The sequence below is a fragment of the Salvia hispanica genome, chromosome 6 (genome assembly GCF_023119035.1).
Source record: "Salvia hispanica cultivar TCC Black 2014 chromosome 6, UniMelb_Shisp_WGS_1.0, whole genome shotgun sequence".
In the NCBI taxonomy this organism is placed as follows: Eukaryota; Viridiplantae; Streptophyta; class Magnoliopsida; order Lamiales; family Lamiaceae; genus Salvia; species Salvia hispanica.
In genome coordinates, this window is record NC_062970.1 from 35,671,857 (window position 1) to 35,687,309 (window position 15,453).

At 38.1% G+C, this 15,453-nt stretch overlaps 4 protein-coding genes across 4 annotated transcripts; 3 read left to right on the forward strand and 1 right to left on the reverse strand.

The window, feature by feature from the left end:
* Positions 1-149: 149 nt before the first annotated feature.
* Positions 150-1,189, forward strand: LOC125193058 (senescence-specific cysteine protease SAG12-like). Its single transcript, XM_048090765.1, has 2 exons — positions 150-513; positions 600-1,189. The coding sequence occupies exons 1-2, from the start codon at positions 183-185 to the stop codon at positions 1,187-1,189; spliced, it is 921 nt and encodes a 306-aa protein (XP_047946722.1). The 5' UTR covers positions 150-182.
* A 4,802-nt stretch (positions 1,190-5,991) lies between these two features.
* LOC125194152 (senescence-specific cysteine protease SAG39-like) lies at positions 5,992-7,088 on the forward strand. Its single transcript, XM_048092209.1, has 2 exons — positions 5,992-6,412; positions 6,499-7,088. Exons 1-2 carry the CDS (start codon positions 5,992-5,994, stop codon positions 7,086-7,088), a joined length of 1,011 nt encoding a protein of 336 aa, XP_047948166.1.
* A 328-nt stretch (positions 7,089-7,416) lies between these two features.
* LOC125194151 (lipid droplet phospholipase 1-like) lies at positions 7,417-11,152 on the reverse strand. The gene is made up of 11 exons (XM_048092208.1): positions 11,135-11,152; positions 10,657-10,825; positions 9,844-9,911; positions 9,535-9,605; positions 9,069-9,311; positions 8,818-8,981; positions 8,694-8,749; positions 8,556-8,608; positions 7,949-8,117; positions 7,767-7,864; positions 7,417-7,688 (listed from the first exon to the last, which is right to left on the reverse strand). The coding sequence occupies exons 2-11, from the start codon at positions 10,779-10,781 to the stop codon at positions 7,569-7,571; spliced, it is 1,167 nt and encodes a 388-aa protein (XP_047948165.1). The 5' UTR covers positions 10,782-10,825; positions 11,135-11,152; the 3' UTR covers positions 7,417-7,568.
* Positions 11,153-13,402: 2,250 nt separating this feature from the next.
* On the forward strand, positions 13,403-14,497 carry LOC125195217. Its single transcript, XM_048093398.1, has one exon. The coding sequence runs from the start codon at positions 13,403-13,405 to the stop codon at positions 14,495-14,497; it is 1,095 nt and encodes a 364-aa protein (XP_047949355.1).
* Positions 14,498-15,453: the final 956 nt, after the last annotated feature.

The following is a 15,453-nucleotide window of genomic DNA, read 5'->3' on the forward strand; positions in this document are numbered from 1 at the left end:
CAATGGAGAATAAATAACCATTATATAGATGAAGAGTCACTAGGGTTTCATGATTGTTGGGCTTATGAACTAATATAATTATAGCCCAACTATAATTAATTAATCTATATTAATCTAATTCTACCCATTTCCTTTCACTCTGCGCTTCTCTAGCTGCAGCTCGAACTGCACCCGATGCATCGATGATGGAGAGGCATGACAAATGGATGGTGGAGAATGGGCGCGTGTACAAAGATGAGGCTGAGAAAGAGAAGAGATTCAATATATTCAAGGAGAACGTTGAGTACATCGAGTCCTTCAACGAAGCAGCTTCAAAGCCTTACAAGCTTGCTGTCAACAGATTTGCTGATCTCACCAATGCTGAGTTTCACAACTCTAGAAATGGATACAGAATGGGATCTAAGGCTTCTGCTTCGTCGTCGTTTAGGTATGCAAATGTGAGTGCAGCTCCAGCCAGTATTGATTGGAGGAAGAAGGGAGCTGTTACTCCTGTTAAGGATCAAGGCCAATGTGGTAACTCTCTCTCACGCACATTTCTAATTCATTCAAACATTACACTTTGCATTTTTTAAATATTTTGTTTAAAACAAACATTGCAGGATGTTGTTGGGCGTTTTCAGCAGTTGCAGCCACGGAAGGAATCAACCAAATCAAGACAGGGAAACTTGTTTCTTTATCTGAACAACAACTTGTTGACTGCGACACAAGTGAAGATCAAGGCTGCAATGGTGGATTAATGGATGATGCGTTTCAGTATATCATTAACAACAAAGGCCTCACAACAGAATCCAACTATCCTTACCAAGGAGTTGATGGCACTTGCAACTCGAAGAAGGAATCATCTGACGCAGCCAAGATCACTGGGTACGAGGACGTGCCATCCAACAGCGAATCAGCGCTCCTCAAAGCAGTGGTTAACCAACCGGTATCCGTGGCCATTGATGCTAGTGGTTCAGACTTTCAGTTCTACTCGAGTGGAGTCTTCACTGGAGAGTGTGGGACCGAGCTAGACCATGGTGTGACTGCAGTTGGGTATGGTGTGGCTAGTGATGGCACCAAGTATTGGATTGTCAAGAACTCGTGGGGAACTAGCTGGGGTGAAGATGGATACATCAGGATGCAGAGGGATGTTGGAGCTGCAGAAGGCCTCTGTGGCATTGCCATGGAAGCTTCTTATCCAACAGCCTGATTTTGGGATGAAGTTTGTGCAAGCTCATTATAAAAGTGATATGTGTATATGGATTCATATGTTAATATATACTTATATGTAAATGACTTCCTTTCCAAGAGTTACTTGTAACTAAAGAAGTCTCTTATCCAAGAACTAATTAGTTGGTTGTCTATATGGAATATATCTAAGAATATCTTAGATTAAAATAGTACTCCTATTAAGCAAAAGACTGAAAGGGTAGTGATTACAGATAAACTTGGACTTATATAAAGGCACAATATGTTGAATTCCACCTGAGATATTTAATATCTGAATGGTTATTCTTGTTTGATTTGCATTGAATTGTCTATCAGGTGCTCTTCCGACCAGTTTGCGCAGTGGGTTTCCCTTTAATGAAAAGCTTTACAAGAAAAACATCGTGCAACAATATGTTTATAGGAGATCTAAGCTTGAAGAAGATTTTTATTGGAAGATCAGTTCCATCAACAACATAACGAGTTATAGATGTCAACTTACTAATGAGTACAACTATTAACAAGGCGATAGTGAAGGAAAAATAAACGTGGGAATCCTAAAGACTAGGCCCTTGGCCTTTCATCCAGTGTAACCTCCAAATGCATTATGGAATAATGGAATGCCTTAATGCTAAGACCTTTTATGTGGTCTCCCATATCTTATAAATAGGTGGAGTTTCTCTCTAGCTCTCAAGCATTCCAGTTCGAACTTAGGAGCATTGCATTGTTCGGTTCTCGCTTCCAGTTCAAGTTCACCGGTGCCTACGAGTTTGAGGTGCTTCAACTCGGTAGGAGGAAAGTCGTTTCATCTTTGGGGACGTTGCGTCAATCCGTGAGCACTAGTCGGGGCGTATCTCGTCTTGCGGAGAGAGTGATACCTCGACTCCATTTGAAGAAGACAATAGTTTGCATCTTTGTTCCTTTTATTGTATTTACCTTCTAGTTTTTGGTTCTTTTGTAATAGCAAGAGTCTGTCCGTGTAAAGGCTACATTATTTCCAACAATCGCAAGACGAGATACATTCCGATTAGTGCTCATGGATTGGCGCAACGTCCCCAAAGATGAAACGACTTTCCTCCTACCGAGTTGAAGCACCTCAAACTCGTAGGCACCGGCGAACTTAAATTGGAGGCGAGAACCGAGCAATGCAATGCTCCTAAGTGCGAACTAGAATGCTTGAGAGGTAGAGAGAAGAGAGAATGATTTGTTGGTGTGTTCTCATCTCCCAAAACTCCACAAATTTATAAGATATGAGAGACCACATGAAAGATCTTAGCATTAAGGCATTCCATAAATTTGAAGGTTACCCAAGATGAAAGGCCTGCCTTTAGAAATTTCCCACGTTTATTTTTCCTACAGATAGAATTGTGGAATTCACATCACCATAATAGGGTTGGCTTTCAAGTGTTATGTAGAATCCAAATCCCATAATGATAGGATTACCATGAAAGATGCTCTAGTGAGCTGCAATAAATCAAACATCGTCTTTTGAGATGGAGCCTAATGGCCAATGCAGTACTTATATTTTAGTCACAATCTTATTTTCAGCTGTTACGTTAACTTTTTTTTCATTGGGTTAATAGTCATTTAAATCATATTTGGTCAAATTTTCGTATATCCTATGAACTATGAAATTGGAATATTAAATCACGAAGTTTCAATTCTTTTCTCAATCATTCCATTCATGCACAAAATGTCGTATTTTAACGATACTAGTGTTAACACCTGTGCTATGCACAGGACAAAATATTTTTAAATAATGAAGATATATTAACTTAAAATAAAGAATATAGAGTAAATAAGTATAAAAATATTTTTACAGATAAGAACTAAATAAAATAAGTATTTGTAATATTAAACACAACAACAAAAAAATATTTGTACAATTGTACTTCTCTCAAGCCACTCTCAATGATGCATTTCATATTTTAGCAGATGATTATATACTATTTTAATACTATTTGATATGAGTGTAATATAAAATAAAAGAAATAACAAAAGAGGAGATGTGTGAATGAAATAAAATAAGACATACAAATAAAGAAAAATGTAATACTACCATTTACAAAAGAATAAAAAAAAAAACTATTTGAAATTTTGATTATTTATACAGTATTTTGTAATTTAAATAATTGATCAGTATTATCTTTATCCAAATAAACATGAAATATAATTCATTTTATTATTTATCCTAATGGTCAAATTTCTAAAATTGTTAGAATGTTGCATATATCACAATATTTATTGTAATAAACTAATAAAGCAAATGGATATCATGAATTCTTTTAGAAGAATTGAAAGAAAGACAATAAGAACAGTTATCTTAAATAAAAATCAATTAAATAATAATAATAATAATAAATTGCTAAGATTATGAAAATCAATTAATATATTATCCTAATCCAAAATTGGTTTCTATAACAAATAATTCAATTATCTCTTCTCTCTCTTCGTATATAACTTTAAAAAAAAGTGGGGATGGAGTGTTCTCCTTCCTTTACTATCTTAAATACTTTGTACTAACTTTTATCGTATATAAGTTTATACAAAGTCTACAATTAAAATTAAAAAGAACATTAATTATATACTACTCCTATATGAACACAAATTATATGCTATATTAAAAGCCCAAAATTATAGCCCAATTAGAATACAATAACTAATAGTATTCCATGAAACCCTAAAACATGCGCCTGATTTCTCTCTCTCTCTCTCCCTCAACGGTACCCCAATCCTTCCGCCCTGCTACGCGCCGCCGCCCGCCCCGCCTCCCTCCCTCCCTCCGCTTGCCCGACGACACAGTTCGCCGGCACGCATTGCCTCGCCGTCCACCGCCCTGATTCACCACCCACTTGCTTCCTCCACACCCGCCACTGCGCCACACTTCATAACACTCTCGGCCAGCAGCTGCCCACCGCCGCCCTCTCCTTTCCTCATCTCTCTTTCCTCCGACCACCGCCGTCACCTTCGCCACCGCCGCTGCCTCGCCAGTTTTTCTCCTTCCTCTCCGTTTCTTCTTCTCCTTATTTTTTCTCACGAATCTCTCACGGTTTCACACAACCGCCGGAGGATTTTGGCGAGTCTGCACTGCCTGGTAGCCGCCTCTGTTGTACTTCTCTCTCTTCTTCCCCTTCTTTTTCATGTTCACACCTTTCCCTCATATCTCTCTCGCCCCGGATCTGTCACTTTCTCATAGCCAGTCGCCGCCTTGCCGCCACTGCCCCGCCTCCATCAGCCTTGCCGCCTTCGCCACCCATCGCCGGAGCCGTCGCCGGATTCCAAGATTCCTGCTTTGCTGCAATAAAAAATAAAAGTATCAGTAAATCAATCAATAAAAATGCAGCTTCAATTAAAGATGTGTGTATGTATAGGTGTTTTATCTGGTTTGAGAAGCCAATGTTTCATTAGACCAATTTTTTTGTTCAATAATATTTGTCTCTTTTTTTGTCCAATAGTTGCCATTTCTCAAAATGACAAAAAGGATAAATAAAATAGCTTTACATTTTCCCTCCAAAAAGGACATAAATGACTTTTCAATAAACTGCCACTTTATATTAGTAAGATTCAAAACAATGTGTTTTTTTAATTAAAATAGTCTTTTTCATTTATATCCTTTATTTTCTTATTTCACTTCTTATTCTATTAAAATTTTGTCATTTTTAACATTACCAAAAGACAACAAGATTTTGATTTGTGCGTGAATGTGACAATTACAAAAAATTTAAATTAAATAATAAATGTAATTAAATTCAAAAAACTACATTAGTTAAAAGTTAAAAAATATATATAAAAATTTAAATAGCACAAATTACATTAATTTAAATTTCTAGATTAAAACAAGTGTTACATTTCCTAATTTCTTCAATTAGATCTTGTTGGATCGGAGCTGGCCATGAGCCTGCCCCACGTGGACGGAAGCTTGTTGGGCCATATACTCCCGGGATAAGAAGCGGTGCACCTTGGGTGATAAAACGTGAATAGAATAATTTAACTGGTAAGTAATCAATATAATTTATTTCACATATTCTTGTGCCTCCATATGTACTTATAGTTTTTATTGTCCTTCTTCTAACTTTTTTTCACGGTTTATTTCTCCCACGATTGTGTTTAAAGACACTGACAAAAAAACTAAACAACTATTAACATAAATTTGAACTCTCCATCGTTAAATTCATGGCTCCGCATCACATTGGTGATATATGATTCGTACCACATTTTCATCGGTCCATTAATACTACCCAGGGAAATTGCAAGACACCAAATGTCCTCTCAACATCCTTCTATACACTATACATCTTGTCTCAGGGCAAATAATTCACCCTCTGAACCAATCAGACATGTAATCGATTATTCATGAACACTGAACACTTTGATAAATCTCATCTTTCAAGTAGTAGCTTATTTGATATTATCTGCGGTTGGGCAGTGAATTTAATCCTAATATTTATAATAAAATTTATTTTTATAACTTAGAAAAAGTGGTGACACTCCGTTACCATTTTTGATGAAACAAAATAAAAATCAAATGGTGGCGGTACTCTATTTTTGACATTACGTACTTAGATGAAAATAAATATACTACTAGTCTACTAGTATAGTATACTAATTAGCGGTGCGTCGACGAAATTGAGTTAAGAAATTAATTTGTTGGAAAAGTAATTTGTCGAGGCAGACATGAACGTCGAGCTCTTCGGAACTCTAATGCATGTTTTCTACAGCTATAAATATCTGACCTTTTCCTCAGTTAAATTATCAACCTTCTTAAAACATTTCTAAACAGATTTCATTCAACACAAAGAAACAACTATGGCTTCGCTAGCTACTTGGAAGCTGCTTCTGGCGCTGCTCGGGTTGTGGGCTTCTCTAGCTGCAGCTCGAACTGCACCCGATGCATCGATGATGGAGAGGCATGAGAAATGGATGGTGGAGAACGGTCGTGTGTACAAAGATGAGGCGGAGAAGGTGAAGAGATTCAATATATTCAAGGAGAATGTTGAGTACATCGAGTCCTTCAACGAAGCAGCTTCAAAGCCTTACAAGCTTGCTGTCAACAGATTTGCTGATCTCACCAATGCTGAGTTTCACAACTCTAGAAATGGATACAGAATGGGATCTAAGGCTTCTGCTTCGTCGTCGTTTAGGTATGCAAATGTGAGTGCAGCTCCAGCCAGTATTGATTGGAGGAAGAAGGGAGCTGTTACTCCTGTTAAGGATCAAGGCCAATGTGGTAACTCTCTCTCACGCACATTTCTAATTCATTCAAACATTACACTTTGCATTTTTTAAATATTTTGTTTAAAACAAACATTGCAGGATGTTGTTGGGCGTTTTCAGCAGTTGCAGCCACGGAAGGAATCAACCAAATCAAGACAGGGAAACTTGTTTCTTTATCTGAACAACAACTTGTTGACTGCGACACAAGTGAAGATCAAGGCTGCAATGGTGGATTAATGGATGATGCGTTTCAGTATATCATTAACAACAAAGGCCTCACAACAGAATCCAACTATCCTTACCAAGGAGTTGATGGCACTTGCAACTCGAAGAAGGAATCATCTGACGCAGCCAAGATCACTGGGTACGAGGACGTGCCATCCAACAGCGAATCAGCGCTCCTCAAAGCAGTGGTTAACCAACCGGTATCCGTGGCCATTGATGCTAGTGGTTCAGACTTTCAGTTCTACTCGAGTGGAGTCTTCACTGGAGAGTGTGGGACCGAGCTAGACCATGGTGTGACTGCAGTTGGGTATGGTGTGGCTAGTGATGGCACCAAGTATTGGATTGTCAAGAACTCGTGGGGAACTAGCTGGGGTGAAGATGGATACATCAGGATGCAGAGGGATGTTGAAGCTGCAGAAGGCCTCTGTGGCATCGCCATGGAAGCTTCTTATCCAACAGCCTGATATTGGGATGAAGTTTGTGAAAGCTTATTATAAAAGTGATATCTGTATATGGATTCATATGTTAATATATGTAAATTACCTACTTTCCAAGAATTACTTGTAATCGAAGACGTCTCATATCCAAGACTTCAGTTGATGAAATTAATCCAAGAATATCTTAGATATTAGCCAAATATAGTACTGAGCACAATCTTCATATCGAATAGGCAAATATCATGCAAGAGTTGTCAAATCTTCCAAGACCAAAAAGGCTGGTGATTCAAGATAATCATCTATCGGGCATTATACCATCTGCTTTATTAGCAAAGAAACCAACAAGTTTTCTAGATGAAATAAAACTATGAAGATCTTAAAAAAACTTAGTATACCTGTCACTCATCTTTGTATACTACTACTACATAGAATGTCGTTCTAACAAATATTGAGAGAAGATATACAAGTTAGTATAGTATATTATCGAAGCATATTGCGATTGTAGAGCTACAAATTAGCAGCAATGAACGTAGAGGAGGTTTCCTGTAGCATATCCTGTTGCTTAATGGTGTCTGCAACATGAGCCACCACTCCAGCTCCAGCGTTGTGAAACCACTCGTTTTTCACCTGATTGAGAATTAACAAATCACATGTGAGGCGAGTGGCACATATGAGTTACGAGAAGTTTGAGGAGTCTCGTGTTACATGGATGTTATTATGAGCAAAGAAGGGCCAGAATGATGAGTGAAAGCTGACATCAACTTTCTTCCACCCTAGTCGCTGCAAACCATGGATCATCTCCTCTGTCGAAAGAAAGGAAAGAAGTTAGTATTCATATTAACAGATATTTGTCTAGCTGCTTCAGTTACCATTTAACATGCATGTACCTTCCATGATCTCGTGATAGTCTACTGTGTTTTGTACGCTGGGTTTGTTTTTAGCAGCCTCCTTTGCTTTCGCTGCTTCTGGTGGGAAATGTGGAGCCTCATATAAAACGGGAGGGCAGTACTCCACATCAACAACGTGTTTGTAGCCATCCAAAGATCGCCTAGGAGGCTGTCAAAGTTCAAAATCCTCACAAGAGTGATAGCATGGAATCTTGTCAACTTTTTATCTAATTTCTTGATAGAATCCTCAGACAGCATGAAGAAAGAGAGGGAGTAGAAGCAGTCTTCTACAGCTTAGGCTAAACTTTAAGCGAATCAGAATGGCAAGAGAGCAATTATATTTACTATCTATATCCATGCATTTTTTATCCACACATCTCGAACTGAATCATGCAAGCCGCTAGATCTAAATTGACACTCAGCACAATTTTATTTTACTTTTAACAAAAAGGATTCTAGAAGACACTCATCTATTTTATTGTGGAAACAAAGTTGCCAGTTGACAATAATAAACACATTTAAATATAAACTGATATAACACAATACAGATTATTATCATTCTTGTATTCAAAAGCAACTACTCAATAAAAAAAATTATTTCACATACCTTGAAAAGCTCCTTTTCTCTTCGTATGGATGATGTGCGCCAACCAACCATATCTGTGTTTGTTAAGAATAATTAATTGAACAGAGAATAACACAGATTTTCAAATACTCTTTCTGGGTGCATCAGGATTAAGGATACGGTCATAGGAGACATTAGCATAAAGGACTCGGCATCTGAAAGCACCGAGTGCTGATCTGTAAAAATAGTCGACCAATAAGATTCAACTTTGCAGAAATCCCATGTTTATACGCTTGGAACTTACATAAATTTTCCTTCTTCACAATCTGATGCCATTCTCAATAAAAGAGGGGGTTTACTGGGTTTTCCATCTGTGAGGAAGAGCTGACTCCCAGTTCGGCCAGTAAAAATAGGGGCAATAGGAGCAGCAAGTTTCTCCAAGAAAGGTACACCAAGAAGGAATGGAAGCTGCCACCGTTGAGAAAATTATAGAGTTTGTGAATCAAATCCATAAAATCTATGACAATCAACTAAGTTGTCTGCTAAGGAATGTACCTGCCTATTTCCTCTCACTCCAAGATGAGGAGTTGCCAGGGTGATAAAGTTAATCGCCTCCATCCCGGCAATCAAACCTTTATTTGAAGAGCCCGAGGATTGGAATGCCGAAGCCTGAGTCCCAATTACATCACCGGGAGTGTACAGAACAGCGATTGCATATCTTGCGAATAGTCCACCAAGTGAATGGGCCAGAAAGGATATCTTCTTTAGTCCCTCTGTCTTTTTCACAACCTGAATGACCTGTTTATTGGGGTAATTAGTTTTGGTTGCAAAATCTACATTAATAATTCGCTAATAGAGATTGGAAAGGAAAATGAAGAAGGGGATCTGAGAACATGTTATAACATAAACAGAAAAAGACGCATATGAAGTGACTCCTCGTGAAACAGTTCATCCATGATAGCTACACTAAGACACTCCAGCAATGATACGACAGGTACAAAGATTCCCTCCCAAAACTTACTTCATCGGCAAGTCGTTTTCCAGCACCATCAATCCCCGTGAAAGTCTTAGTGTACATGTTACATGAACTAGCTGCACGTAATAAGCAAGTTTCAAATGCTTGCACAGCTCAGTCATTATTAAAAAACACACTTTCACAGGGAAAAAAAGAATGCTTTATGCATTGCCTGCTGCCAGTGCACATAATATGAGAGGAACTAGATCCAAATAATTTCACCAATGTGTTTGTGTGGTTAATGTTGAACAGGTCAAATTGGATCTTGTCTAAGCTGAGTGAACATCGTATTTTGGCAATGCATAAACAACATACCATAAATCAAAAACTTCTTTCCTACTCGTCTCTTCAACTCTGTGTCAAAATACGTCCAATCACTTGGGCTGCAATAGTTGGAAACCTCTATCAATGTTAATACAACATTGTGAGTGAAGTACCCTCTGTTTCCAGTGAATTATTATTGACTACAACATTGTGTGAGAAGAGGATGATGGAGTTAAATGAAATAGCCTCGTCCAGAAAGTAGCGCAATTATCATGAAAAAGTACTCCTAAACGTTTCTTCTACTAGCTCATGTGGTGAGAAGCCTCCACCGATTTTACATAAAGCACAAGTCTAGATGAACCAGATCTTAATGTTAGGAATTCACGTCATGGTTTTCCCAATTAAACTGAAGACGTCCATAGTATTTGTAATTTGTAATACTACTAAATACTGGCATTCTCAAGATGGTACCTATTAAACATTAATGCTCTTTTTAGGAATGGTATTACATTTCACCTAGCAAGGTGCATTCTATGGAATCAAATCATTCTACGACACATTTTCCTTATCAAAACCCTAGCTCATCTAGAGAAGTCAATAATGCAAAACATGTATGCCATGAAGAAAGAAGCACAAGGAGTTGAGGCCTCAAATGAAATGAAGAGATGACAACAATTCAAGGTTTTATCTCGAAATATATATCACTGCTTTCTACCTCTGTCTTATCCTCAGTTGCAGACATTTTCATTCGGAGACAACATTTTATGCAATCAAATTGGAAGCATGTCTATATCTATTTCTGGTGATTGCATAAACAGAGTAAAACTTCAGATATCCAAGTTTCATGTACAAGAAAATGTTTACCTTGCCAAGATACCATGTACAAGAACAAGAAGATGATCAGGTCTATCCTCTATATTTACAATGTCCCGCGGTGAGGCAACCTTTGATGCAAGATTCGAAGCCAGGTTTCCCTGAGATGTACTCATGGCTTGAGCTGTAAGGTTCTGATTCGTCAAGATATTCTTCAACCCTGCTTGGTAAAAGTTAAACCCGAAGTGAGAATCATGAACATCTGCTTTAAATTAAAGCAGCAAAAAAAGTATCCGAATTCAAAGACAAATTAGGAGCAATTAAGCAATTCTGAACATAAATTTAGAAGACCAAAGCAATATCAAACTTCATGGTTTTACTATTCAGATTAAAGTTTAACAGAATCTTAGGCGAAGAGTAATCTTAGAGTAAAATTATCAATAGGGATTTCAAACTAAATGGATAGGACTGGAAGCAAACTGTAGGGGTGGACAGTACAAAAACTAGCTGAGCGAACAAACTAACTTACCAGAGATAGGTAAAGAAAAAATTAAATAAAACAACTTGTGAAGATTATCTGAAAAGAGATAAGCATTAAATATATGGTTCAAATCTACACAAAAACAGAGAGAAAAAGAAGCTAACCTACAGATTTACACACGACAAGACCTCAAATTCAGTGCCAAAAATGTTGAAAATCATCTAGTAGGATATTTGTCGTTGATTTTAACAAATCAAAGCCTACCAGAGTTCTCATGATCGAGCCAATGTAAGCTCCAGCCCAATGAAAAAGTGATACTACCAAATACAAACGTCTTTTCGTTTCCTTCCTTCAGAAAGAGCTCAATAATTATACTACAGTTTAAACAGATGGCAACGGCAGTTAGCTGATCTACCCACAACATTCTTCATTTCTACTCATTGTCGAGTACGGAACACAATTTCATTTAATATCAATAAACAGCAAATGGCATAAACAGAGCGAATCAATACAGTATTTGCAGAAACAAGCGCCACCAATATCAAATCCCCATGGCTCCGTAATAGAATTGAAAAATGAATCGTCATAGGGAATAAATCAGAGGAATTACCGGAAAACGCTGCGAGATTCAGGTAATTGCGGCGGCGATGATGTTGGCGTGTTATATAAAACGCCTTTCAAGTAGGCGTCTTTAGAGCATCCGCAATAGTCGGTAGGCCAGCCATAGGCCAGTCATTCTCTCCCCTGCCACGTCAGCAACACTAAAAAAACCACCTGCCACATCAGATTTAGGCCAGCCATAGGCCAAATAAATCGCAATAAAAATAATTCAAAATATACTACATTTACGGAATTAAATTTACGACACATATACTTGAAAAAATTCGTTAATTTTATTTAAATAAAAAAAGTACATTAACCAAAAATAAAAAAAATTACATAATAAAATAAAATCCGGGCTTCCACACACGAGCCACCGCCCCACTCTACTCCTCACTAATTTATTAAAAAATACATTAACAAATGTTAGTATGCTTTGAATCCATTATAGTTTGCCGCTAGCCGAACGGGGGTCTCGCTGTGTGCCTATTTAAAAATTACATAATTAAAAAAAATTCATGAAAAAACATTTAAAAAATACATTATATATTTTTTCAAAAAAAAAAATTAAAAAAATTAAAAAATAGCGCTGGCCGATCGACGGCCGATCGGCACGCCACAGATGGCGGCCAGCGCATCGGCTAGCGCATCGGCCAGCGCAACGCGATCGGCTAGCCCACGCCGAAATTTTGACCGATTTCCCGCTAGCCTACTCCAATGGTTCGGCTAGCCGATCGGCTAGCCACGTCAATCGGCTAGCCGATGGCTAGCCTACCATTGCGGATGCTCTTAAGCCGAATTCTAACAAAATAAACCATATTTAAAAAAAAAAAAATTATTCAAAAAACGCCATGTTCATTGGCGTGTCTTTGTTAAAACGCCAATATCGCGGGCATATATCAGCCAGTTTTCCCCCAAAATTGACGAACCCTAATGCTAAAGCCCACCCAAATGCGAAAAACCATCAAGCTGCGCGAAACCCTTGCCCGGGACGATCCAATCGGCGATTTGAGAGAGAAAATTTTGATTTTGACCTATTTTTCCACTCATTAGTCCTCCTATTCGGTTAGTATACATAGTTTTTGAACAATATTTGATGGATTATTATGAAAGTATACATTGTTGTGTAACTGATTACAAAAATATTGATGATGTATAAAGTTTCTTCTACATAATGATAAGTGTAAAAATAATACATATTTATATTTTGTGCTACGTTATTGCAGATACTATGTCGTGGTGTGTCAATTTATATTGGGGCGGAAAGATAATGTTCGGACCAGTTATTTCATATGATCCTCCTTTCTCATCAGGATTCATTATGTTGGACAAATGTATATCCTACAATGAGCTTGTGGATACAATTTGTGAAAGGATGGGTATAAGCATACTTGAAAACAAAGTTCAAATAATATGGAAACGTACCATATGCGTTGGATCTGCAGTCACGTTTATAGGTACTCTACTAGAAGAAGTATGCATGCCACTAATGTTCAGTGAGAGTATGGCTAAAGGAGGTCAAATTGAATTATTTGTTGAGCATTCGGCAATTACTCAACAAAATAGTCATCATGTCATAAGTTACGATATTGGTACGTCTACAAGAGAAATCCGGAAGATAAGTCATTACCGAAATGTTTGTGGGAGTGTCGAGCAACGTTGAGAAAGCATGATGAACACTGGCAAATTAGAGTGTTTACCACTGCTCATACTTGTATGGGGGATCGCAATTATGATGGGCACGCCAATCTCGGGTCTTCCATGATAGCATTGAGTGTTCGGCATCAGATAGAAAATGATCCTGCTTACAAGGTAAAAGCTATTGTGGCGGATATTGAAAATAGATTTCATGTGAAAGTTAGTTACAAGAAAGCATGGTATGCTCGGAGGACAGCTATTGAGCTTGTATATGGTGGTTGGGAGTGGTCATTCAAAGTTCAACCGTCTTATTTGAATGAAATGCAGAGGCAAAATCCTGGTACAATTGTCGAATGGTTGCATGATGACAGCTTAAGCCGCGGTATGAACAAGGTTTTCAAGTACGTATTTTGGGCTTTTGGACCAGCTGTGGAGGTTTTTCAACTATGCAAACCAGTTTTAACAGTTGATGGAACTCATCTACGTGGACGATGTCGAGGTAAAATTCTTATTGCCGTTGGATTTGATGCTAATAAGAAATGTTTGCCGGTTGCATTTGCCATTGCTGATGAGGAAACAAAAGAAAGTTGGAATTGGTTTATGGAACGCATAAGACTGCATGTAGCAAAGTATGAAATATGTGTGATTTCGGATAGGCATGTCGGAATCACAGATGCAATGAATTCTCCCATATGGAAAGAAGAACCTAAAGGTCATCACAGGTTTTGCTTGGTACATGTTAGAAAGAATGTTCTGCAGAATCACAAAGGTATCATGGTTAAAAGGTTGGTTTGGAAAATGGGTATTGCTACCAAAAAGCGCAAGTTTAAGAAAAGACGTCGTTTACTTCGAAACGTCAACAACGAGGCTTTGCAGTACCTTGATACTGTAGATAAAGAAAAATGGAATTTGGCGTATGACAATCGCAAAAGATGGGGTGAGATGACCACTAATATGGTGGAATCTTACAACAATGTGTTGAGAGGCGCAAGAGAACTCCCAATCAAGGCTTGCATTGATATGACATTTTGGAGGACAATAGAATGGTTCAACCAGCGGTCAATTGCATCAACACAGTGTGCGACACCACTTACCCCGTGGGCGCATGAAAAGGTGTGCAAAAATGATGCAAAGGGTCAGTTACATAATGTGAGAGCACCAAGCACACTTTGAGGGATTTATGTGGTTCGAACACAACGTCGAGTTGGTGGAAAGGGTGGTAACAAGTGGAAGGTGAAGTATTTGGAGTCGAATTGCAAATGTCAAAAGTGGCAGATGTGGAGACTTTCGTGTTCACATGCAGCGGCAGTGGTGCGTTTTAGAAATGACAACATGTTATCGCTTGTTAACCCCGTATATCACACAAGTGTTTGGGTACAACAATATTCTGGGGTGTTCAATCCACTCAGACACCCAGATTATTGGGACGTGCCTGAATGGACTTTGCAGTGTTCACGAAGACAGTTATTGCCTCGAAGTCGCGGTCGATACCGTACAACTAGGATTCCTAATCAGATGGATATCCGTGAAGCCGACCAGCCACGAGCCCGACGCAAATGTAAAAATTGTCGTCAACCTGGTCATGACAGGCACAACTGCCCAACTTCTTGATTGTTTAAACTTATGTATGGAGTATTATTTGGATTTATGATGAATGTTTACTATTTGGACTTGTGGTATTTTATCCATAATCATGTATTGAATTATATTTACATGCATTGTATTAATGGTGGCTCCGCAGGGCAGGTTATGAATTAAAACTTGTTGAGAAAAAAGTTTCTGCTTTAAAACGCCATTGAAATTGGCGTTCCGTCTGAAAAAAAAATTAACCAAAGTATAAAACGCCAACCCAGTTGGCGTTTTTAAAAAAAACTTAAAACACGCCATCCGGGCTGGCGTTTTTAGTCAGAATGTTTGCCACAGTTTCATAAAAAATTAACCGAAGTATAAAACGCCAATCTGGTTGGCGTTTTTAAAAAAACGACTAAACACGCCAACCGGGCAGGCGTTTTTATTCAGAATGTTTGGCCAGTTCCAAAAAAAATTTACCTGAAGTATAAAACGCCAACCTGGTTGGCGTTTTTAAAAAAAACTTAAAAGACGCCAACCGGGCAGGCGTTTTTAGTCAG